Here is a 25,151-nt window from a genome sequence, read left to right on the forward strand (position 1 = left end):
ACAGCATACAAAAAACAAAACAAGAATATTTATAAAGTGTCATAAACAATATCTATAAATATAGGTGATTAAATATGAAATCTCCACTGTAGGTGGATACAGCAGAGTTGTCCCACGGTTGATGTGTTAAAAATGCGCATAGTATTTGAAGCAGGCCTGCAATGGAACACTTTTTGTCACTTCAAATCTGCAACAGAAAAAAACCCTGAGTGCTGCATTTACTTCCTGTTTGAATATAAAGCCGAACAAGTGATTTCCTCAACCTAAATTAAACTTGTCAATAGAAAGGAAACTGTCAAGCTGAGAATGCAAAAGGAAATGGCCACATTTTGGGGTGGAGGAAAAGTCCCCTTTGTGACCTTGCAGGTGTCTGTGTTGTTTAAGTTAATAATCGTTTTTGTTCTCTATTCTATCGACTCCAAACTATTGTATTGCAATTCCAGAGACCAACCATCCATGAACGCTCAAATTGATCTATTGATTATGGTGGGTTCACTTCGCTGTCTGATTTGACAGCATTACTACATTCATAATGGAAGGGTTTTTTTTTACGGACCCTACCAAGCAATGTTTATTTTTCCCTCGTACTTGGAATCTGACCTCCATACTTTAGTGAAATATCAAAGACTAGAGTATAGCTTGAATGAGAGTTCACTATATGAGTGAGAGCGAAACAAAGTTTAAAGGAGATGTGCGGGGCAAGTTTTTTGGTTTTTTCCCCCACTGGGTGGTGAGTGTCTGCAACGTACTGCCCCCATGCCGATGGTTGTTGAAGCAGATATTTGGAGGTGGTGATCATAATATGATAGGTTTTAATGGGCAATTTGAGAGGGAGGAGGTAAAATCATAAGTGTCAGTATTACAGTTGAACAAAGGGGACTATGGAGGCATGAGGGAGGAGCTGGCCAAAGTTGACTGGAAAGGGACCCTAGCAGGGATGACGGTGGAACAACAATGGCAGGAATTTCTGGGAATAATCTAGAAGATGCAGGATCATTTTCATTCCAAAGAGGAAGAAAGATTCTAAGGGGAGTAAGAGGTGACCGTGGCTGACGAGGGAAGTCAAGGACAGTATAGAACTAAGAGAGAAGACGTATAACATAGCAAAGATGAGTGGGAAGCCAGAGGATTGGGAACATTTTAAAGAACAACAGAAGGTAACTAAAAAGGCAATATGGGGAGAAAAGATGAAAATACGAAGGTAAGCTAGCCAAGAATATAAAGGAGGATAGTAAAAGCTTCTTTAGGTATGTGAAGAGCAAAAGATTAGTTAAGACAAATGTGGGTATGAAGAATATTAATGCATCGATCATGCCAATTGATTCAATACCTATCGAGAGAACTCTGTTATGATGCTCACTATGTTGAGAACATTGTATAATTTGAAAACCTGATCTTTGCCAACAAGTATTTTTAAACTGGACGTTCATAATCTGTAAATGACTGATTTTCTGAATTTGCCCAAATTTGTATTGCAAAGTTTGTGAAGCACTTTGAAGTGATTTGATTTGGTGTGGTGTAAAGTATCCATTCTTAATTTTTTTTTTCCAGTTCATGTTGTGTTTTCTTTGCCCAGTAGGGTTGAGAGGTAAAGATTGATCCGCCATGATTGAATGCGGAGTAGACTCAATGGCCAAATGTCCTAATTCTGCTCCTATAAACTTATGAACATTACTTCCACCAGGTGTTCACTGTAGAAACAATGTCCTGGAGGACAGTCATGAAATGTGTGGGAACTCTGGGGGACCTTCTTTGTCAGCAGTTTGACCAGGAGGGCTAAATTGTAAAATTCCAGTTGGAGGTCAGGGCTTCAGTGCAGTGTGCCCATTGCTTCAGAGAAGAGATGCCCTAATATTTGGGACTAGGAAAATCATTTTAGGTCGGAGTAGAAAACTGGGCAAAAATTTATGAAGATGGTGCTTCTTTGTATTGTAGCGTCCTATGAAGATGTGTAGTGACATTAACTAGCGCACAGCAAGCAATTGGTGTAAAGGATTACCTGCCCTGGCAGGGTCTGCAAGAAAATATAAATTGGGCCGTAATCAGAGGTTATCGCCTGCTTTGTTCGTTGGAATGGTTCCTCTGAAAATAAGGGAAGGGATCCCACGGCAGTGGGCCACATGAGTGGCAAGGGTGGGGACAGATTCGTGAAACTTGAGCAATATATATATATATAGACTGTATTGAACAATTTGTATAGCCTCCGAAAATGTCGGATGAATTTTTCGCACGGTTCATGTATTGTATATATTTATTACCTGAATAAAGTCTATTTTGAAATTAAAAAAAAAATCTCCATTCTTAGTTTTTTTTTTTTCCAGTCATATTATATTTTCTTTGCACACTAGGGTTGAGAGGTAAAGATAGATCTGCCATTATTGAATGCAGAGTAGACCCATATCAGTCAGGTAGTGTGGGGCTAATTGTGTGCCCATTTTTCTTTTAAAAAAAAAAAAAAAATATATATATTTCCAATGTTACACTTCACACCCTGAACAACTAATGCTGATGTTATCAGCACGTTTCCCCCTTTCTTGACATTCGTCGCCTTTTGAAGCCACGACCATTTTATCTCACCATCTCTCTCATGACTTTACTGCCCAACACAGCCATCTGAGACTCCACAATAAAGGGAGGTTGCAGGGGAGGGCATAAATAATGGCATTGGCTCCTGCATTTATCAGAATATCAACATCTTTTGTACAATCCAGCAGTGTACAAAAACTGCAAAGCTTTGTTCTTTATGTGGTCACTGTTGCCAAATGTGTTCACCAGGCATACATACAGCCTTTACTTTTGTCTCCAATCCCATCAGTAACTATTTGCAGTGTTAACCAGTGCTTTTTAGATTTTTCTTCCCACACTTTATTTAGTATTTGAACCATTTCCAAGGAAGCTGAAATTCCTTGTTAATTGAACTGATCAGATTTCACATTCTTGTGGAGATTTGCGTAAAAAGATAAGCCCCTTCAGTTCCACGCACTGCGATAGCAAAGCTGCAAAAGGCCTAGTCTCAGGCTTTGTGGTAGGAATATGACGGCTTTAATTGACCACTTAAAATGGCAATTCATTTATGAAAAAACTGTCAGCACTAGATTGAACTGTGAGGTAAATTTATATGTGTAGGAAGGAACTGCAGATGCTGGTTTTAACAGAAGATAGACACAAAATGCTGGAGTAATAACTCAGTGGGACAAGCAATATCTGCAGTAGGTGCAGGAGTAGGCTATTCGGCCCTTCGAGCCAGCACCGCCATTCAATGTGATCATGGCTAATCATCTACAATCAGTATCCCGTTCCTGCCCTCTACCCATATCCCTTGATTCCGCTAGGCCTAAGAGCTCGATCTAACTCTCCAGTGAATCGGCCTCGACTGCCTTCTGAGGCAGAGAATACCACAAATTCACAACTCTGGGTGAAAACGTTTTTCCTCATCTCAGTTCTAAATGGCCTACCTCTCATTCTTAAGCTGTGTCCCCTGATTCTGGACTCCCCAAACATCGGGAGCATGTTTCCTGCATCTAGCGTGTCAAATCCCTTAATAATTTTATATGTTTCTATAAGATACCCTCTCATCCTTCTAAATTCCAGTGTATACAAGCCCAGTCGTTCCATTCTTTTGATGAAGCCGAGTTTTAGTTAAAAATATAAGAAGATATTAAATTGGTTTCTGGGCTAGCTTACAGCTTATATTTAGTGTCAAGTTAGGCTTGCCTTAGGTTGTGGGTGTGGGAGGTAATAAATCCTATAACATTGTCTCCCAAGTGACAGGCAGAAAGAGAAGCAGCTAAAGATATCTTTGAAGTAGAGATCAAATGACCAATGTTTATGGGGGGAGGAGGTGGCCCAGAGGAAGAGAGACATAGGTGGTCACATCTTTGTAAACAGATGGTCTATGTTTATGAGGGACCAAGTGACAAAGAAGATATACAATGTTTTTAGTATATCTTGTACCATGTAAAAAAAAAGGTTTGATGTGATGCAATCTGTGGAAACCTTTTACTGTACTTCTGACCATGACTAATGTCTGTGGAATGTGATAAGGGGACAAAAAACCTATTTAAAGCAATGTAATTCTGTTGTTCGGGGAAGAGGACTGGGGACAGTTGAGTGTCTACATTGGTCACTTAGCTGGAATCCTCGCTCCCTTCCATCGGCCGATGTTAAGTAAAGTTTTGAACTGATCTACCAAACAGTTTGTGTGGTGTCTGTTTATTAAGAAGCGAACCTGGTTTAGTAGTTAAGATAAGTAACTTTTTCACTTTCATCATATGACTGTCCCGCCATCCCGGGAATTAACCTTGTGAACCTACGCTGCACTCCCTTAATAGCAAGAATGTCCTTCCTCAAATTAGGAGACCAAAACTCCTGTAGACTCAATGAGTATAGTTTGTATTTTTTTTGTATTTTTTCAGTGGGAGACCCTGGGGGTGGGGGGGAGAGAGAGAGAGAGAGCGGGGAGGAGAGAGGGTCTCGCCTGAGCTAGGCCTTCTCTGGCCCGGCGCTTGATTGCGCTGTGCTGCGGGCAGCCTTCAGCCACGACCTGGAGTTGCTGGCCCAGACTCTGGGCTTGTGGCTGGACAAGGGATGGGGAGGAGGTTGCTGCTGCCACCAACACCAGGAGCTCCAGTGGGCGCCTGGCCTGAGCATGACCGGCAGGAGCCCATCCGCAGACTCTCTCTGACCAGGGCGACTCCAGCAGCAGCGGCTCCAGGTCACTCGTCTTCGAGCAGGGCCAGCGGGTGCCCATCTTCAGCAGGATCGCGGTGTCGGACTGAGGGGAGGGAGGTGGAGGTGGAGGGCTGCCTGCCAACCCAGCGAGACGGGCAGAACCGAGCTGGAGCCAGCGGCTGCAAGTCTGGGGACGCCCCACCAGCCCAGGGCCACCCCGGACACCTCCGGACAGGGACTGGACATGGGGGACTGGGATGGCTCACCAGCAACCGAACAGCACCCGCAGCAATGGAGAACCGGCCCTGGCCCTGACTACTGACGAAATGCAAGCCTGCACTCAATCCAGCACCACTGTTGCCGAGACCTGTTGTATATCTAATGATCTATAACCTGGGCATGCGCAGTCGGAATACCGAACTTGCTTATACTCCAGGTGTGGTCTCACCAAGGCCCTGTACAACTGCAGAAGGGCCTCTTTGCTCCTATACTCATCCTTTCGTTATGAAGATCAACATGCCATTAGCTTTCTTCGCTGCCTGCTGCACCTGCATGCTTACTTTCAGTGACTGATGTACAAGGACACCCAGGTCTTGTAGCATTCCACTTTTTCCTAATCTGACACTATTCAGATAATAATCTGCTTTCTTGTTCTTGCCACCAAAGTGGATAACCTCACATTTATCCACATTAAACTGCATCTGCCCACCCACCCAACTGATCAATTCACCCTGCATCCTCATAGCATCCTCTTCACAGTTCTTACTGCCACCCAGCTTTCTGTCATTGGCAAATTTGCTAATGGTACTTTTAATTCCTTCATCTAAATCATTAATATATATTGTGAATAGCTGTGGTCCCAGCACCGAGCTTTGCAGCACCCTACTAGTCACTACCTGCCATTCTGAAAGGAACCTGTTAATTCCTACTCTTTGTTTTCTATCCATGTCAATACCCTACCCCCAATATCCTGTGTTCTAATTTTGCCCACTAATCCCCAGTGTGGGACCTTATCAAAGGTTTTCTGAAAGTCCAGATACACTGCATCCACTGGCTCTCCCTGATCCATTTTACATGTTATATCCTCAAAAACATCTAGAAGATTAGTCAAGCAAGATTTCCCCATTGTAAATCTATGCTGACTTGGAGCAATCCTGTTACTGCTGTCCAAATACGCTGCTATTACATATTTAATAATTGACTCCAGCATCTTCCCCACCACCGATGTCGGCCTAACTGGTCTATAATTCCCTGCTTTCTCTCTCCCTCCTTTCTTAAAGAGTGGGATAACATTAGCGACCCTCCAATCCACAGGAGCTGATCCAGAATCTATAGAACATTGGAAAAGGATCACCAATGTGTTCACGATTTCTAGAGCCACCTCATTGAGTATCCTGGGGTGCAGAGCTTCAGGCCCTGGGGATTTATCATCCTTCAGTCCCATCGGTCTACCCAACACCATTTCCACACTAATGTGAATTTAATTCAGTTCCTCCGTCACCCTAGATCCTTTGTCCCCCTAGTACACCTGGGAGATTATTTGTGTCTTCCTTACTAAAGACAGAACCAAAGTACCTGTTCAATTTGTCTGCAATTTCCTTGTTCCCTGTAATAAATTCACCTGTTTCTGTCTTCAAGAAATGTTTCTGACTCATATTTGTCTAGACTAATCTTTTCGTTTTTGCATACCTTTTACTATCCTCCTATATATTCTTGGCTAACTTACCGTACTTCATCTTTTCTCCCCATATTGCCGTTTTAGTTACCTGTTTTTCTTTAAAAGTTTCCCAAATCCTCTGGCTTCCCACTCATCTTTGCTATGTTATACATCTTCTCTTTTGGTTTTATATACTGTCCTTGACTTCCCTTGTCAGCCTGGTTGCCTCTTACTCCCCATAAAATCTTCCTCTTTGGAATGAAATGATCCTGTATCTTCTGGATTATTCCTAAAGAAATTTCTGCCATTGCTGTTCCACCGTCATCCCTGCTAGGGTCCCTATCCCATTCACTTTGGCCAACTCCTCCCTCATGCCTCCATAGTCCCCTTTGTTCAACTGCAATACTGACACTTCTGATTTTACCTTCTCCCTCTCAAATTCCAGATTAAAACTAATGGCTCCTTTACCTTTAGTTCCCTTATCAAATCCGGTTCATTACACAATTGTAAATCCAGACTTGCCTTCTCCCTGGTTGGCTCCAATACAAGCTGCTCTAAGAATCCATCTTGGAGGCACTCTCCAAACTCCCTTTTTTGGGGTCCACTCCCAACCTGATTTCCCCAGTCTACCTGCATATTGAATTCTCCCATAACCACCTAAGCTTTACCTTTGTTACATGCCAATTTAAACTCCTGATGCAACTTGCACCCTATATCCAGGTTACTGTTTAGGGGCCTATAGATAACTCCCATTAGGGTCTTTTAGCCCCTACAGTTTCTCAGTTCTATCCACAATGATTCTACATCTTCTGATTCTGTCACCTATCGCAAAGGACTGAATTACATTCCTCACCAACAGAGCCACCCACCCCAAGTTTGTTGCAAAGGAGAATGATTTAAGTGACATCACCTGGGAAGGGGGCAGGTGAAGGAGCTGATAAATGATGACTGTCAGGGTGATTATAATTTATTTGTTAAAGGGCAACAATTTGAGTTTGAACAGTAATTTCTGCACCATATAGAATAGATTGTTGTGGAAAGGTTTCACTAATGTCTTGTAAAATAACTTGGATGTGGGATCTACATTGTGAATTGCAAGCACTTTTAACCATTTTAAATTGCACTGTAGTTCATATCCTACAGGTTAATTGGTTAGGACCTAATTTATCCCTGTCCTTTTTTAAAAAAAAAAACCCAAAAAAAAAAACAAGGTGCTGGAGTAACGGCACGTCATTTCGCATCTCTGGAGAATGTAAATAGGTGACATTTTGGGTTGGATCCCTTCTTCTGGCTGAAGAGTCTCAACCCAAAACTTCGCCTATCCATGTCCTCCAGAACTGCTGAGTTACTCTACCACTTTGTGCCATTTGTCTACCTTTCCCCTGTGCTTGACAGGCTGGCTATTACTACTGATTTTCTATCAAGTTAAATTGTTTAACAGATTACTAATATCTGTGGAGAGCCTCTATATTTCTAAAGACATTTTTGTGCCAAAAACTGACAAAATGCAGACAGGAAGACCTGACGATGCTGATTTACAGATTTAAAAATAAAAGTGCAAAGTATGGCAGGCGTGCAGGTTCAATGTATAAAAATCCTAGCCATGAGTGACCATTTTTCATGCAGGAGTCTAAGACAACACCAGTAATTGTATTTCTACACCTGGATCATGAATGTTGACCTCCCCAAGATCGAAGGGATCTATAGGAAATGCTGCCTCAAGGTAGCTAAAATTAATGAAGACCCACACCAGCCTGGCCACTCTCACAACCAAGAGCAGAAACCTGGGAGCCATGATTTCTAGGTTTAAGAACAGCTAGTTCCCATCGGCTATCAGGCTTGTGTACCAAACTGCATCACCCTACCTCCAAAACTACCTAGTATGGACTTTATTTTGGTTGCAATATATGCTTTGTCTCGCACTATTACGGGCTGGTTCCCTAGTATTCCTGACCATTTATTATATTATTGATTTTTGTATATTTATTTGCTGTGTTATTTAATGTGCTTGTAATGCTGCAGCAAGATTTCTCCGATTTTTCTCTCATTTCAAGTAACTCCTGCATTCTTTCCCCACCCTAGTCTGCCTACTGTTGCATCCTTGTATCCCTGTTGATATCACATCTTACCCAGACATCAATGCACCATTATGGACTCTACCCTTCCTGAGATCATCTGTTGCCAGCCCTGTTTAGTTCTGGCATTCTATACATTTCAGTCTGAAGAAGGGTTCCAACCCAAAACGTCACCTATTCCTTTTCTGCAGAGATGCTGCCTGACCTGCTGAGTTACTCCAGCATTTTGTATCTATCTTGGGTCTAAACAAGCATCTCCTGTTCCTTCCTACGTAAGAAAGAATTTCATTGTTTGGTTCCTGGTGGACATGTCAATGAAATACTCTTGAATATGCAGAGGGTGCCTGCTCAAGTATTTACAGCAATTTAAACTGATTTACAGCATCAGAAATATCTTGTTGTATAAATTGACGTTGGCTAGCAAAACAGAGACAAAAGAACTGGAGTAAAGGGCATATCGTACTTTGTGATTTTTTTTCGGTGACTGCCGGCGTCATTGACTGATGCGGAAAAGCCGTCTAGTTGTACGATAAGCTACGACACAGTTGACGACAAGCTGCAACAATTTACGTCAACTGACGTCATCATTTTTCGGGACCTGGGACGACCACAACAGCGACAACATATGACACCTACGACATCATGCGACCGCACAGACATCAAACAATGACAACCGAGGTCAACATACGTCCACCCGCGACACGATTCGGCAAGATACGACACCGTCTGCGACGTCTGAAGCCAAGTAACATCACTGTGATCCGTATCTTGACACGGGAACTGTCGCCGGTTGACGTATGATGACGCAGGTTGCTGCAAAGGGAATTCGCCGAGGTCATGACCTAGCGACATCGTACGTCATCTGACATCACCTAGCGTCATCCTGGCAACAGCCTACGACAGCACCTACAACAGGAGGCGACAGGCAACATTAAGCCCACTGTCGCTGCAAGGTTTTGAACATTTCAAAATCCCGCAGCGACCAGAAAACAGTGACAACACTTGCGGAGACAGCTCACAACAACACAGGCGTCAGCCCGGATGATGCCGTGACCATGAGGCGACAGCCTATGTTTCGGCTGTTGCCAAAAAAAGTCGCCAAGTGGGACAGGGGCTTAACTCAGAGGGTCCAGCAGCTTCTCTGAAGAGCATGGACAGGTGACGTTTTGGGTCTGGGCCCATCATCAGACTTCAGAGCGTCACCTATCCATGTTCTCCAGAGATGCTGCCTGAACCGCTGAATTGCTCCACTGTATATTTTTTCCAACTAGCACATGCAGTTCCTTTCTATGTTGGCGAGTAAGACAACTTTAATTTGGTGATTCCATCTATTGAAACCTGATCCTATGCAGGAGGTTTTATAGAATACATTAAATGTTAGCTTACTTGGGCCTTGGCAGTATGACATTTATTGATGATTTCTGTTTGATAACCCTGTTTCTCTTTTTGGGAATTAAACAAATCTCTCTTATTTCAACAGATTAATGTCCGGGTTACCACTATGGATGCAGAGCTGGAGTTTGCAATTCAGCCCAACACCACTGGCAAGCAGCTGTTTGACCAGGTATGTTGAACTTTGCACCTTGTTCTGCTTGGATAACCTGTCCAGTATCCGAGAACATTGCCTGAGGACATTGGTGCATTTTACTATTTGTATTCATTCTACCGAGGCAGAATCAAAATGGTTTGAAGTTCCGAACTATATCATCCCAGTTTCCCCTGAATTCAAACCCACCGTTGCTGTTTCCACCTTGTACTTCCTCCATGCTTTGAACCACTAAACTTGCAATACATGGCGTGTCTCATAATTGAATGTGGCTGACCTTCCAAACTTTGACAGTTGTCAATCACTTTTTGGTGTACAAATTAATTTTTCAATTCAAAATCAATATATTTGATAAGCTGTTGTGCAAAAATGTATCTGATTTTTCTTTGACAGCAAAGTTACTTGATGCACAAGATTGCATTATGACTGTGGGAGTAGAGGTGAGATTTTGTATAAGAAAAGTAAAAAATGTTTGACATGTGTTCTGACAACAGAACAATGAGATTCTTGCAGCAGCATAACTGGCCTGACACGACACAGAAATATTTAATGAAATTCTGTAAATTAATAATCCCAGCAGCATAACTGGCCTGTATTTAAAGTTAGTCACGATAGCCTAAAGACCTAGACATAGCCATCATTAAATGTTAAAAAAAATCTGTAAATTAATTTATTCCGTCATGTACAGTACAGCGCATTGAATCAGTATTCAAAGGGTGTCGCGGTCAACACCATCCGTCTTTTAGCCTAAGTGTCTTGACCTAGGACACAGTTTTTGGCCATCATGTTAGTTACAACTTTTGCTGAGCCCTTCTGAGTCGGTGATAGGGATTTGGGGATTTTAAAGTGGAGAACAATACATTTAAAAGTTCTTAATTTCTAATGCTGGAAATGACAAGGTATACAATTTGGCTCCAAAGCAATTGTCTAAATAATATTGGGTAAGCTGAATGTGTTGATTTCCTTGGTATAGTTTATTAACATTGCTTCTGGACGACTGCTTTCAAATAGCTGCATTTATGGCACCGTTACTGCTTTTGTGGCACTTTATGTTTCAAAATTGGTTAAGTTAACTTTAAAAAGGATTTAAAAAATAATCTTAATTCTGAAGCTGTGCAAAAAAAAAAAATTATCATGGTTCAGGTACGACGCTTAATTGTTCGATTATGCCATTATGCTCCTGCTTTTTCTAAATTGGGGTGGGATAAGGTAAATACTAAGTGTGCCAGTGGCCTGTACATTTGACAATTAATCTGATGCAGCTTTAACTCATGTGGTGGTTTAAGGTTGCAATGGGGTTTCTCTCTTGCCTCTCAGTCAAGGGCAGGATGTAAGGATTTCCGGTGTATTAGGACTGAGTGGGGCAACGTTCATGCTAATTGTTGTTATCTTGTGTTAATAAGTTTAACATCCTGTTCTATTACAGAAACACTCACGTTGTTCACCACTTCTTTGTTCGTGGAAGATGGGGGATCTGTTACAGAAATTGGCCAGGACACCAAGTTCCTTGCATTGCACTTGAGAGAGTTGGAGTACTATTATCAACATTTAAAGCAGGTTGCATGCTGATCTGAAGAAGGGTCTCGGCCCACCAAAACATCAATCATTCCCTCTCTCCAGAGATGCTGCCCATCTTTGTACCAATTCAACTTTTTTTTCCCCTCGCTATGTCTCCCTTTCTAGGATCCAAATCAAATCCTGCTTTTTTTAAAAAAAAAACTTTTGTCTCCAATAATATCTTTTACATTTGTCTGTGGCTTGGTGGCCTCAATAACTTTTGGCATTTTGGAACAGTTGGGTGGAAGACGTAATTCTCAAATGCAGTCATACACACGATCTTTTGTCCCAATTTCTTCAGCCAATCTGTTCTCCCTGAATATGTACAAGATGTTCATTTAATTGAAAGTCACAAGTATCTGCTCATTGGATTTTGATGGTGTCCTATCGAAATATTTGTCAATTCCAACACGGTGAAAATCACTCTGAACAATTTGGTTAACTTTTCTCCCTTGGCTCATTTCCAAATGCATTAAGAAATTAAAATTTCCGTTCACCATAGTTTTAATTTGGTTATTTAAAATCCTCTTTGGAGCTGGCACAATGCCTGCCTGTCCTAAGAGTGAAGATCAAGTCTGGATTATCTAAAACAATGCTAGATTCTGCTGTTGCCAAGGACGTGCATAGGCAATCTACAGCTGGCACCCTTGGGTCTGGCCAAGACATTTTCTACCAGTGCAAGGGACTGTCCATGGCTATTTCTGAGATCCATTGTTATATGCCGAAGAACATGCTGAAGCCTTAGTTTTGCGACCACAAAAGCTTATTGGGAAAGTGCACTGTTCAGGACCCTCTTGTTGGAATTTGAGGTTCTGGAGAGGATGTTTTCCATTTTAATCTTTTATTTTACTTGTATTGAGAATGTTCAGTGTCAGTGAGATCCTCAATATGCATGGATTAAAAACCCCTTGAATGTAACGAGCAATATGTAATTTATTTAATCATGTACAAAGTTGACGCGGATACCAATCTGAACCAAGGCAGCTCAGATGGTTCAGTGGTTCTTTATGTCAGTGGGTGGAGGGATATGGATCAGGTGCAGGCACATGAGATTAAAATTTATCATATTATGGTCACTACCTCCTAATGGTTCCTTTACCTTGAGTTCCCTTTATCAAATCCTGTCATTACACGACACTAAATCCAGAATTGCCTTCTCCATGGTTGGCTCCAATACAAACTGCTCTAATAATCCATCTCGGAGGCGCTCTCCAAACTGCCTTTTTTGGGGTCCAATCCCAACCTGATTTCCCCAGTCTACCTGCACATTGAAATCTCCCATAACCACCGTAGCTTTACCTTTGTTACATGCCCATTGTAACTCCTGATGCAACTTGCACCTTATATCCACGCTACTGTTCGGGGGCCTGTAGAAAACTCCCATTACGGTCTTTTTGCCCTTACAGTTCCTCAGTTCTATCTACAATGACTCTACATCTTCTGATTCTATGTCACCCCTCGCAAAGGACTGAATTTCATTCCTTACCAACAGAGTTACCCCACCCCCTCTACCCACCCGTCTATCTTTTCAATAGGACAGATTTCTCCATTTGGAAGGAATGGGTGACGTTTCGGGTCAAGACCCTTCTTCAGACCAGATTTGTATCTTGTGTCCAATATGCATTGTGACAGCAGTATAGGTGGTCAAGTTTGTTGTAAAGGAAAATGATTTCAGTGGGATCACCTGGGAATGGGGCAGGTGAAGGAGCTGATAAATGATGACTGTCGGGGTGATTATAATGTATTTGTTAAACACCAACAATTTGAGTTTGAACATTATTTTCTGCACCAAATCGAATAGGTTGTTGTGGAAAGATTTCACTAATGTCTTATAAAGCTGAGGTTGTGGAGAGGATGTTTTCCTTTTTAATCTTTCATTGAACATTCTCAATACAAGTAAAATGTTGGTGAGATCCTCAGTATGCATGGATTAAAACCCCTTGAATGTAATGAGCAATATGTAATCAAACATATTTAATCATGTACAAAGTTGACGTGGATACTAATCTGAACCAAGGCAGCTCAGATGGTTCAGTGGTTCTTTATGTCAGTGGGTGGAGGGATATGGATCAGGTGCAGGCACATGAGATTAGTTTATCTTGGCAGCATGTTCAGCACAGACATTGTGGGCCGAAGGGCCTGTTCTATGCTGGAGGGTTCTGTTCTGAACTGTTCTGCGACACTTTGCCTATTGCAGTGTATCTTTACGAACTTTTCTCGACAGTTGAAATGTGGGAAATTCCCTTTTAAAATTGCTACAGAAAATTTTAAATATTTGGGAATTGACATTACTAGAAAATATAAATCTTTATTTAATGCAAACTATATGCCCCTACTTAATAAATTAAACGCCCTGATTAAATTTTGGAAAACTCTTCCATTGTCTTTAATAGGCCGAATAAATGCTATAAAAATGATCTTTCTACCACAAATTTTATATCTATTCCAATCAATACCAATATACTTACCAAAAATGTTTTTTAAAAAACTGGATTCCGATATCACAAACTTTATATGGGACTATAAATCCCATAGAATTCAAAGAAGACATTTGTGCAAACCTAAAGAATTTGGTGGATTAACACTCCCTAATTGTTTGTATTATTATTGGGCAGCAAATGCCAAAAATGTGATTCACCTGTTGGACAACTCTGCCCAGCAGGTGGATTGGATAGTAATGGAGAGAGAGAATTGCTCCCCTTTTAATATAGGAGTGATCCTTCTCTCACCAATAAAATTGAATAATACAAAATACAGTAAAAATCCAATTATTCATAGTACAATTAGAATTTGGAAACAAATAAAATTAACCTTATCGCTTCTTTCTCAAATAGTTAATAATCCGTCGTTTAAACCATCTATTATAGATAAATCATTTACATACTGGGAAAGAATAGGAATTAAAACGTGGACACTGGGGAAGGCATTTGACAAAGTCCTTCAAGGTAGGCTGGTTCAGAAGGTTAAGGACATGAGAACATGAGCACATAGTGACAGGAGGTAGGTGGTAGTGGTAGAAGATTGCTCTTCTAATTGGAAGTCTGGTATTAGTGATGTACTGTTGAGATTGTGCCGGAGCTTTTGCTGTTGATGATATTAATGACTCCGATCTGAATGTAGGAGGTCTAATTTGGTGAATTTGTAGATGACCCAAAGGTTGATAGTGTGGGTAGTGAGGAAGATGGTCTTAGAGCTACAGCAGATAGAAATCTGAAGTCAGGCGGAGCACTGACAAATGGGAGTTTCTAACTGACACAAGGCGATATATTTTGTAAAGTCAAATAGAGCATGTACAATAAATGGTGGGGCACTAAGGAATGTTGAAGAACAGCGAGACCATGGGGTTGACGTGTGTGGCTCCCTAAAACTGCAACACAATAGGTAAATAGGGTATTGAAGAAAGCATATGGCATTATAGGCTTCATAACTTGTGCATAGAATGTAAAGGTTGGGATGTTTACATTCCCATGTTACAACTTTATAAAGCACTGGTTAGATCCATTTTGAGTAGTGTCGGCAGTTTTGATTGCTACCAATAGAAAGATTGACTAACCTGGAAAGAGTGCAGAGGAGATCCGCAGGGCTGTAGCCTGGTTTGGAGGACTTCAGTTAAGCAGGAACGGGGTACTGATTGTGGATGATCAGCCATGATCATATTGAATGGCGGTGCTGGCTCGAAGAGCCCAATGGCCTACTTCTGCACCTATTGTCTATGTTTCTATGTTATAGAGAGGGATTGGATAGGCTTGCTTTGTTTTCCTTGGACGAAAGGAGGCTGAGAGTTCTTGTTAGAAATATATACATTTATACACAAGACCGATCGGGTTAATAGAAACTATTTCTCGTGGTAGGAGTATCAAACATTTCTTCCATCGAACGTGTCCAAAACAGGCAGCTCGATTTGTTACTAACACCTATGAGAGAGAAGCGAGTGTCACCAAACTTCTGAATTCTCTGGGGTGGAACCCTCTCCAAGACAGACGTGAAGCTCACCGTTTGACCTGTTTTTACAAAAAATGTTAAGTGGTCAGATCGACATAGAATACAAGACCTACACCAACCCCAAACCAATTAGGAGCAGACGAGGGCATTCGATCCAATTTGTGATCCCAGCTACAAAGACAGATGTGTACAGCAATTCGTTCTTCCCCCGCACAATTAAAGCATGGAATAATCTCCACCCATCTATAGTTACCCAACCAGATGCAACTAAATTTAAAGTAGCTCTTTCTTCCCAATAACCCTTTCAGGCTTAAGTCCTCCCTTCACCACCTCCAGTTTAAATTCCATTTGGAATATTTTGGAGGACCAAGAAACCAAGAACCAAGAAAACACAAGAGGGAATGGGTTGATGGTGAGAGTAAGAAGTTGTTTTATAAGGGAGTTAAAGGGAAAATTGTATTATACAGAGTGATTGGCATCTGGAATTAATAGGAAAGACTGGTGGGGTTGTAAAATAAAATTCTAATTTGAGACCTTTTAGAAGGGCACATGAATGAGTAAGACATTGAAGAATACTGAAGATAGACATGGTGCTGGAGTATCTCAACAGATCAGGCAGCATCTTTGGAGAAAAAGGATTTGTGACGTTTTGGGTCAGGATCCTTCCGACCCAAAACGCCACCATCCTTTTTATCTGGAGATGCTGCCTGATCTGTTAAGATACACGTTGTGTATTTTTTCAGTATAAACCAGCATCTCCAGTTCCTTTCTACACATTGAAGGTTACTGACCAAGGACAGGCAAATGGTGGTAGTGTAGATGAGCAAAATAAGGTCAGCATGGACATGGTGGGCTGAAGGGCCCATTTCTGAGCTGTTCCACCCTTAACTTGAGTTTCATGCAGTTGGGCGTGCCTGACACCAAATGACTGAAATGGGCTCTGTCTGTATTCGGACCGGCTCCATCATGGAAAGGGAGAACCAAGAAGATTGTGAATTTATGGAATTCCCTGCCACAGAGAGCAGTGGAGGCCAAATCGCTGGATGGATTTAAGAGAGGTTAGATAGAGCTCTAGGGGCTAGTGGAGTCGAGGGATATGGGGAGAAGGCAGGCACGGGTTATTGATAGGGGACAATCAGCCATGATCACAATGAATGGCAGTGCTGGCTCGAAAGGCCGAATGGCCTCCTCCTGCACCTATTTTCTATGTTTCAATGTTTCTATTTAAGCCTGTGCTCAAAAAACATTTTGAGTGGTGGCGGGATGCAATATCCCCTCTGCCTTGAGAATCCCTGGCCCATTTCACACAGAGAGTGGTGAATCTCTGGAACTCTCTGTCACAGAAGGTAATTGAGGCCAGTTCATTGGCTATATTTAAGAGGGAGTCAGATGTGGCCCTCTATGTTTCTATGATTGTTGAAGGTGGAGGATGAGCATTTGGGATGGTATTGTCAGCTTATATTCCCTATGTTAGGATCACATGGAGCCATGTGTCAACAGCAGAAAGAGCACTCTTGCCTGTGTAATCAGTGAAAGAGCCTGTGATCCCCACAGTGGCCTCATCAGTCAGCTCACAACCCACACAAACCAGAGTAGAAGCAAGTTGTCCTCTATACTGAAGGACTGGCTTCACCCCTCTGGTTTAGAGGTGGATAGATTTACTTCAGACTATCCTGCTCCATTTACAATTTAGTCTTTAATCGAAAATGCAGCTACAACTGTGCACATGAGGAACTTGGTTGTGATGGTATTGTGACTGGGAGTTATTTGTATACTTCCCTATTGAGACCAACTTTGTGTTTCTTGCATGTTAAAATCTACTGAAAAGATGGGATGAGACATTGAGAGCCTGCCCCTAATAAATATTCAGTTTAGTTTATTATTGTTGTGCGTACTGAGGTACAGTGTAAAGCTTTTGTTTTCCGTGCTATCCAGTCAAAGAAAAGACTAGTAGTCTGAAGAAGGGGTTCGGCTTGAAACGTTGCCTATTTCCTTCGCTCCATAGATGCTGCTGCACCCGCTGAGATTCTCCAGCACTTTTGTCAACCAAAGAAAAGACTATATTTGAATACAGTCAAGCCGTCCACAGTACACAGATAAAGGGCACAACATTTAGTGCAAAGATATACCATTAATATTACAATACATCTATTCAATAACATTACCATTTAAACATAATCAACAGGGTTCTTGAGGCACACTGAAGCTAGAATGTGTTTATCTTTCACCCTTACATTGGCATTGAATGTTCAGGAGGATGTGGTGTTGGGGGTGGAGGTGGTGTGTCAAATATCAATTTAACAATGAGTTGGTGATTTTACACCTTTTTTTTACATTGGGTGTAATTAGATTTGTAGCAATAGTTATTCAATGTTCTATAAATGTAGACCATGGGTCAAGTCAAAAGGGAATGGTGGGGATGGCTTGGTGTTGAATGGTTTAAAAGCATTGCACAATACATTGCATTTTATGAAACCATTGGTGCTGGCATCTATTGAATAAAATGAAAACTCGCTATATTGGTTGGGAAACGTGCAAATTTATATGCAGCTTTTTGACAGCAAGACTCAAATCTCCCACTGTTTGCTGCTTGTATTAGCATTTTACACAAGTCTGGGCATGCTATTCCTTGTTCAGCTGGCAAGTGTCCTTCAATCACCTTGATAAGGACAGCATTGTTACCTGGGCTTTGATCTGAGCTTCCAAGTTTCTGGATCAATGCAAGTGTGATGTTGCAAATTGAAAGTTATTAAACAGATGCATATAGTCAAGAATTGTGCATCTACCTTGTGCAAGCTAGCTGGCGTCCAAAAAGTGATCTTTTTGCAAAGCAGCCAAGCATTTCCTGCCTTTGTGCTTTTGGAGTGCCTTGCAAGCTCACAATCTGTCTGGCCATATAAGGCCTTGTACTTGTTGACTACCTCGGCCAAGAATATTAATGTGGTGCCAAAGTGACCACAGACATTCCAGTCTCTTCTGTTATGTCTGAATGGAAGTCCTGTGCAGATTGTTGGACTTTAGATTGCAACAAAACAGTGTGAATGAATGAATGACTTTTTTAAAAGATGACCACTTTGAGAACAATCTAAACCATATTACACTTAACCCCTTCTGAAATGTGTAGGAAGGAATTGGGGATGCTGATTTAAACCAAAGATGGACACAAAATGTTGGAGTAACTCAGCAGGACAAGCAGTATCTCTGGAGAGAAGGAATGGGTCTGAAGAAGGGACTCTATTGAAACGTCACCATTCCATGTCTCCATAGATACTGCATGTCCCGCTGAGTTACTCCAGCATTTTGTGTCTCCCTTCTGAAACCTATTGTGAAAAGTGCTGATCAAAATCTATAATTGGTTAATTTTTAACTTTTTTAAAAAACAGTTTGGTTATTCTGATGTGTTTTCCACAGTTAACAGTGCCTCTCCCATACCTCTTGTGTGAACTTGGGCAGTGAATGTGTTCAGTGGGTGCGGGGGGGAAGGATCATGAACTCGTGATGTCGGCTGATATTTAAAAAAAAAGATACACTCTTCAAAAGAATTATGCTGCAAATGCAGTGCAGATCAGTTGACATCTGTGGGGAGCAAGAGCGTGGGTGAGGAACTTCTCAATCGGAATCACTTTTGAACAATAATGTTTCCACAGACACGTCTATAATGTGCTGTGTTTTTAGCGTTTTTCTGCTTTGTAGATTTCTGGTATCTACAGCAAATTGTTTGCTGTTGCAGTCACTTTATTTTTAGTGGGATTTTGAATGATTGGCTATTTAAAAAAAATAAATAAAAAAAAACATTTTAAAATTATTATAATGGCATGGTAAAAAGATCTGTATGAGAAAGATTTTCCAAAGTACCAGTTCAGTGAGGCCACCATTCTGCCCACCTTATAAAAAGAAAAGGATATAATTGCATTGAGCACAGTCCATAAGTGAATAGTTCCTGGGTTCTGTCACAAGCAGTGGAAGAAATGAAATCTCCATACTTAAGAGTTTGGAAGAGTGAGGGGCGGGTTTATTGATACAAGGTTCCCAGCAGATGTGAGTGGGTAGTTATTGAGATGTTTTCACCAGTAGGGAAAATCTCAAACACAGAGTGTTTTTTAAGGCTCGTTTAATAGGGTTTTTGTTTAAAGCAAGAAGATCTTCTTCTTTCGTGTCCATGTTTCAAATGTTGACATCGCTGTCATCGTCCGTCCTGAAAAGGACGCAAGCTTCCGGCGACAATCAGTGGGAGCCATCACTTGTTGCAGTAGATGATGGTGGTAGCAGAATTAGCTCGGGATACTTCCAGTTTCCTGCCTCGCGACATGGATGCTTCTGCTATGGGGGATGCATAGATATGATGTGTTTTGTTTTTGAAAGATTGAGGTATTGAGCCTGTGAGGCTTGGGGCAGATCAGATTCAGATTCAAACTTTATTGTCATTGTGCAGTGTACAGTACAGAGACAACGAAAAGCAGTTAGCATCTCCCTAGAAGAGAGACTAAGAATATGAGCAATAAATAAATATATTTACGTGCATACAGTCATAGTAGTGCAATTTTTTTTTTTCCTGGTGGAAGGAGTGTCCGGGGGGGGGGTGGTTGGCAATCACCGAGGTACAGTGTTGAGTAATGTAACAGCCGCAGGGAAGAAGCTGTTCCTGGACCTGCTGGTCCGGCAACGGAGAGACCTGTAGCGCCTCCCGGATGGGAGGAGGGTAAACAGTCTGTGGTTGGGGTGAGAGCAGTCCTTGACGATGCTGAGCGCCCTTCGCAGACAACGCTTGCTTTGGACAGACTCAATGGAGGGGAGTGAGGAACCTGTGATGCGTGGGCAATATTCACCACCCTCTGCAGTGCTTTCCGGTCGGAGACAGAGCAGTTGTTATACCATACTGTGATACAGTTGGTAAGGTTCTCGATGGTGCAGTGGTAGAAGTTCACCAGAATCTGAGGAGACAGATGGACCTTCTTTAGTCTCCCCAGGAAGAAGAGACGCTGGCGAGCCTTCTTATCAGCCATGATATTGATTGCAGGCTAGGCTGGAGTGGCTTATCCCTGCTCCAGGTTTCAGGTGTGTGGAGCAGGGCAGACTGGGCAATGGCTGTCATTTGAACAATTAATATCATGGCTTACAACAAATGTAAATATTCCTTGGAGCACAGAAATCCAACGGGAAAAGTGGTCAGTCCGTGGCAAAGTTATGATCGTATAGGAGGATTAAAAATAAAATGCTCCCTTTGACGACAATAAACCTGAGGTTTGAAGATAATTAGCGATTTCATCAAAGGCCAAAGAAAGAATGGGATCTGGAGAAACCTCTTTTAGTAATGTTTCTATAGAAGATTGAAAAGGTAAAATATGTAGGAAGGAACTGCAGATGCTGGTTTTCACTGAAGATAGACACAAAATGCTGGAGTAACTCAGCGGGACATGGCACCCATTCCTTCTCTCCACAGATGCTGCCTGTCCTGTTGAGTTACTCCAACATTTTGTGTTTATATTCAGTGAAAAGGTAAAGACAAGCAATTGCTCAAGAGTTTCTTGCAGACTGTGACAGGAGAGATTTATTGGGGAATAAAAATTAATTTATAATTCCATTTAATTAATTTTATTTATTTATTTAATTAATTCTATAAGATTAATTTAATCTTATAGAAACTTACAAAATTCTTAAGGGGTTGGACAGGCTAGATGCATGAAGATTGTTCCCGATGTTGGGGAAGTCCAGGACAAGGGGTCACAGCTTAAGGATAAGGGGGAAATCCTTTAAAACCGAGATGAGAAAAACTTTTTTCACACAGAGAGTGGTGAATCTCTGGAATTCTCTGCCACAGAGGGTAGTTGAGTCCAGTTCATTGGCTAAATTTAAGAGGGAGTTAGATGTGGCCCTTGTGGCTAAGGGGATCAGAGGGTATGGAGAGAAGGCAGGTACGGGATACTGAGTTGGATGATCAGCCATGATCATATTGAATGGCGGTGCAGGCTCGAAGGGCCGAATGGCCTACTCCTGCACCTAATTTCTATGTTTCTATTAGTGGTCACTTTCGAAAATCGCATGATTTTGACTTCCGCAGATTGAAAGGCAGTGAATGTAATCCCCCAAACAGAAAAGTGATTGCCATAGATCTGTTAGCTTGAGGTTGAAATTATTACCATTTTGGGTGCTAAGCTTAAGAAAAAACTGCAGATGCTGGAAAAATCGAAGGTAGACAAAAAAGCTGGAGAAACTCAGTGGTTGAGGCAGCATCGATGGAGCGAAGGAATAGGTGACGTTTCGGATCCGACCCTTCCTCAGACTGAAGAAGGGTCACGACCCGAAACGTTGCCTATTCCTTCACTCCATAGATGCTGCGTCACCCGCTGAGTTCCTCTGGCTTTTTTTTGTCTACCAGCCACTTAGAATTGGTAGTTTTTAAGGGTGTAACCACGTGAATTGAAAGGGGACAATTATTGGTTGTGGTGTATCTGGACTTTCTGAAGTCTGCTGAATGAAATTGGAGCACATGGAATTAGGCACAATATTAGTACGAGTTTAGAAGATTGGTTCATAGACCAAACAGAAGGAGTAAACGGGTGATTATTTTGGTGAGAGGCTGTGATTACTGAGTACATTGGGGATACTTGCAAGGATCCCTGATGTTCATCTAAATTACCAAATCTCTGTAGGGTGGATTATAAGTGGTCTGAATTAACGGATGAGAATGTGATAAATGAAATATTAAGGAGGGGGAGGGGGGGGGAGGAATATGTCAAAAATCAAGAGTGTTTTATTGTCATATGTCCCAGATAGAACAATGAAATTCTTAATTACAGCAATATGATGTGCATCAATTAAAGGTGTAGTGGTTAAATGTTGGGATTGAAGATATTGGCGTTCAGAGGGAGTTGGGTGCCTTTAAACATCAATTAGTTGACATTCACACAATTCTGTGATACATTCACACAAACGGTATGTTGGATCAATGAATTGGTTTAAAGTGAGGGGGGACAGATTTAATTGGAACCTGAGGGGTAACTTTTTATACATAAGGGTTGGTGGGAGTATGGAACGAGCTGCTGGAGGAGATAGTTGAGGCAGGTGCAATCGCACCATTTAAGAAACATTAAGACAGGTACATGGGATAGGTTTAGAGGGTCATGGGTCAAACGCAGGCAGGTGGGCTTAGTGAAAATGGGGCATGTTGATCGGCATAGGCAAGTTGGCCCAAATGCCTGTTTCCACACTGTGTGACTCTATGGTCATTATTACAAGAGAATCAGAGTACCAAAGTAAAGATGTCTCGGCAGCAGGGATATAATGTGACCATCTCTGGCATCCCACCTGAAAGGAAGATGTACTCGTGATAGGAACTCCCAAGATTTCCAGATTATCCTTGCATAGGAGATGTTAACTATTAAGAACATTGAGGCTTTGGGCTTAATAGAGGAATGTAGTGTTGTGAAAGTATGGTGAGGTTATTGAATGGTGGAAGAGCCCTTCGGGGCTAAATGGCCTACTGCGGCTTCTATGTATGTACCTTTTAATTGTGTTTGGGCTACAACGGTAAAAGGAGCAATGTCAAAACAGACACTGTAAGAATAATATTGCAAGGGACTGGCTTTACATGGGCAGTATATCGGTACTCCTAAACTTGTGCAAAAGGTGACTTGTGTAAACTCTCATTTGTGCAAAAAATTCTTTAAGCCCACTGACGCCCCCTGGTCTCTGCCTCAGTGTTCCCCCATGGTCCCCGAGTCGAATAGTAAATTTATGCGTGTGCAGTCGCACTTCTGTTTTCGACTTGTGTAGCATCGGACTTGCGCAAGGGTTTGCGGGACATCTGTGTAAGAGTTACTATCTCTCAGTATAGAATGCAAAGAGTCAGAGATTAGAGTGCATTATGCATGTAACAGTACATGTGATACAGCACAGAAACGGGTCCTTCAGCCCAACTCGTGCATGTCGTCTAAAATGTCCCATCTAAACTGGTCCATTTTGGCCCTTATCTTCAAAACCTTTCCTATCCATTTAACTGTCCAAGTGTTTTTTTTAATTGTTATTATTACTACCTCGACCACCTCTTCTGGTAGCTCATTCCATATATCCACTATCCTCTATGTGGGGAAAAACTTGCCTCTCATGTTCCTATTAAAACTTTCCCCTCTCACTTTTTTAACTTGTGTCCTCTGGACCCCTTATGTTCCCCTACCCTAGCTAAAAGGCTCTGTGACCTGATCAATTCCCCTCATGAATTTATACACCTCTACAAGAGCATCATTTTGATTCTTGTGCTCCAAGCAATAAAGTCTTCGCCCATTCTCTCCCTATAGCTTAGGCCCTCGGGTCCATTATCTGGGTACAACTACACTCTGAAATCCGTGCTCCACTGCTGCTAGCCTTTGTTCGTTGAGGCTAACTATGTTCTAGTTTTTTTTTAAATATTTTACTACATTTGTGTTGCAATTAGGAGAGCAATGCCAATCATTTGGGGGCTTTCTCCTAAAAACATCTTGGAAGTTTCAGATGATATATTGGGTTTAATCCCCTTTGCTTTTGCAGAAGAACACTTCATTGCAGGTCTGTAGTTTCTCAGATGCCTCAATCCTTTGTGGGTCTGACAGTTCTGGGCAGGCAGTCTTCAACTCTGGGTAGTTTGGAATGTTACTAATATATGTGCATGAATTCTGCCTACTCCTGTCAGCGACTTGGTGATACTAAAATTTGAGCAGTCACCGACACATTTAGTAAATGCCCAACTAGACACAGATGCCAGAAATAGTTGTGTCCACAAAAAGAAAGCATTCAATGTTTTCTGTAAATCATTTTCTTTCAAGACAGCTATGTGAAAGATTAACTCTCCCTTTCCAAGGATGCTGCTGGAGTATTTAAAGGATCAATTAACTGCATTCTTCTTTGGTTATGTGAATAGGTTCGTGTTGCTTATCACAATCTCTACAACCCTTTTATGCCTGCAGGTTGTGAAGACTATTGGACTGCGTGAGGTCTGGTTCTTTGGGCTTCAGTACCAAGACACAAAAGGTTTCTCCACCTGGTTGAAACTCAACAAAAAGGTATGTAGCTATGAAATATTCCAGGTAACACGCATATTAATGTGTTGCCAGTGTTTGATATATATTTGAGCAAAAAAGTTTTCATTGTCTCTAATGTTTATCAAGTTTGGCATTCTAACATGGATCAAAGTGGAGCATCACATGGCATGTGTATTTTAAAGCATGTGGGGTCGGGCATGATCTTCATCTGGACCCCAGGGGAAAGATTTTAAAAGGAAATGAGAGGCATTTTTCCCCCCCACACAAGGTGATGCGTACACAGAAAGAGCTGTCGGAGGGAGTGGTAGGTACAGGTATAACTATAGTATTTAAATGGCACTTGGACCGATACATGGATCAGAAAGTTGTTGGAGGGATATGGGCCAAGCATGGGCAAGTGGAACCAGCTCGGCTAACTTGATCATTATGAACGAGTTGGGCTGCAGAGCCTGTTTCCATGTTTGTATTTGGACTCTTGCATTCTAAATATATCCAGAAAGTCACTGGTAAATTTTCTAAAATGCATATAAAAATTGTGTATTTAAAACAAAATCAGCCAACCCTTTTCAGCAGTAACCCATGAGATGCCTAAAGGTTCTATAGATTGGACGGACCATTTGATCTAATTTTGCAATGATTTGAATTGGAAGTTATTCTGTGGTATAATTGAACCTACATAGAATAAAAAT

The 25,151-nt window shown here is 41.6% G+C and overlaps 1 protein-coding gene across 1 annotated transcript in view; it reads left to right on the forward strand.

The window, feature by feature from the left end:
- Positions 1-25,151, forward strand: part of msna (moesin a) — a 92,356-nt gene that overhangs the window by 28,667 nt on the left and 38,538 nt on the right. Inside the window, exons 2-3 of the mRNA XM_055643594.1 lie at positions 9,884-9,967; positions 24,388-24,483. Of these exons, the coding sequence (XP_055499569.1) occupies positions 9,884-9,967; positions 24,388-24,483 (180 nt within the window). The remainder of the gene's footprint in view (positions 1-9,883; positions 9,968-24,387; positions 24,484-25,151) is intronic.

This window comes from Leucoraja erinacea, chromosome 12 (assembly GCF_028641065.1).
Source record: "Leucoraja erinacea ecotype New England chromosome 12, Leri_hhj_1, whole genome shotgun sequence".
In the NCBI taxonomy this organism is placed as follows: Eukaryota; Metazoa; Chordata; class Chondrichthyes; order Rajiformes; family Rajidae; genus Leucoraja; species Leucoraja erinaceus.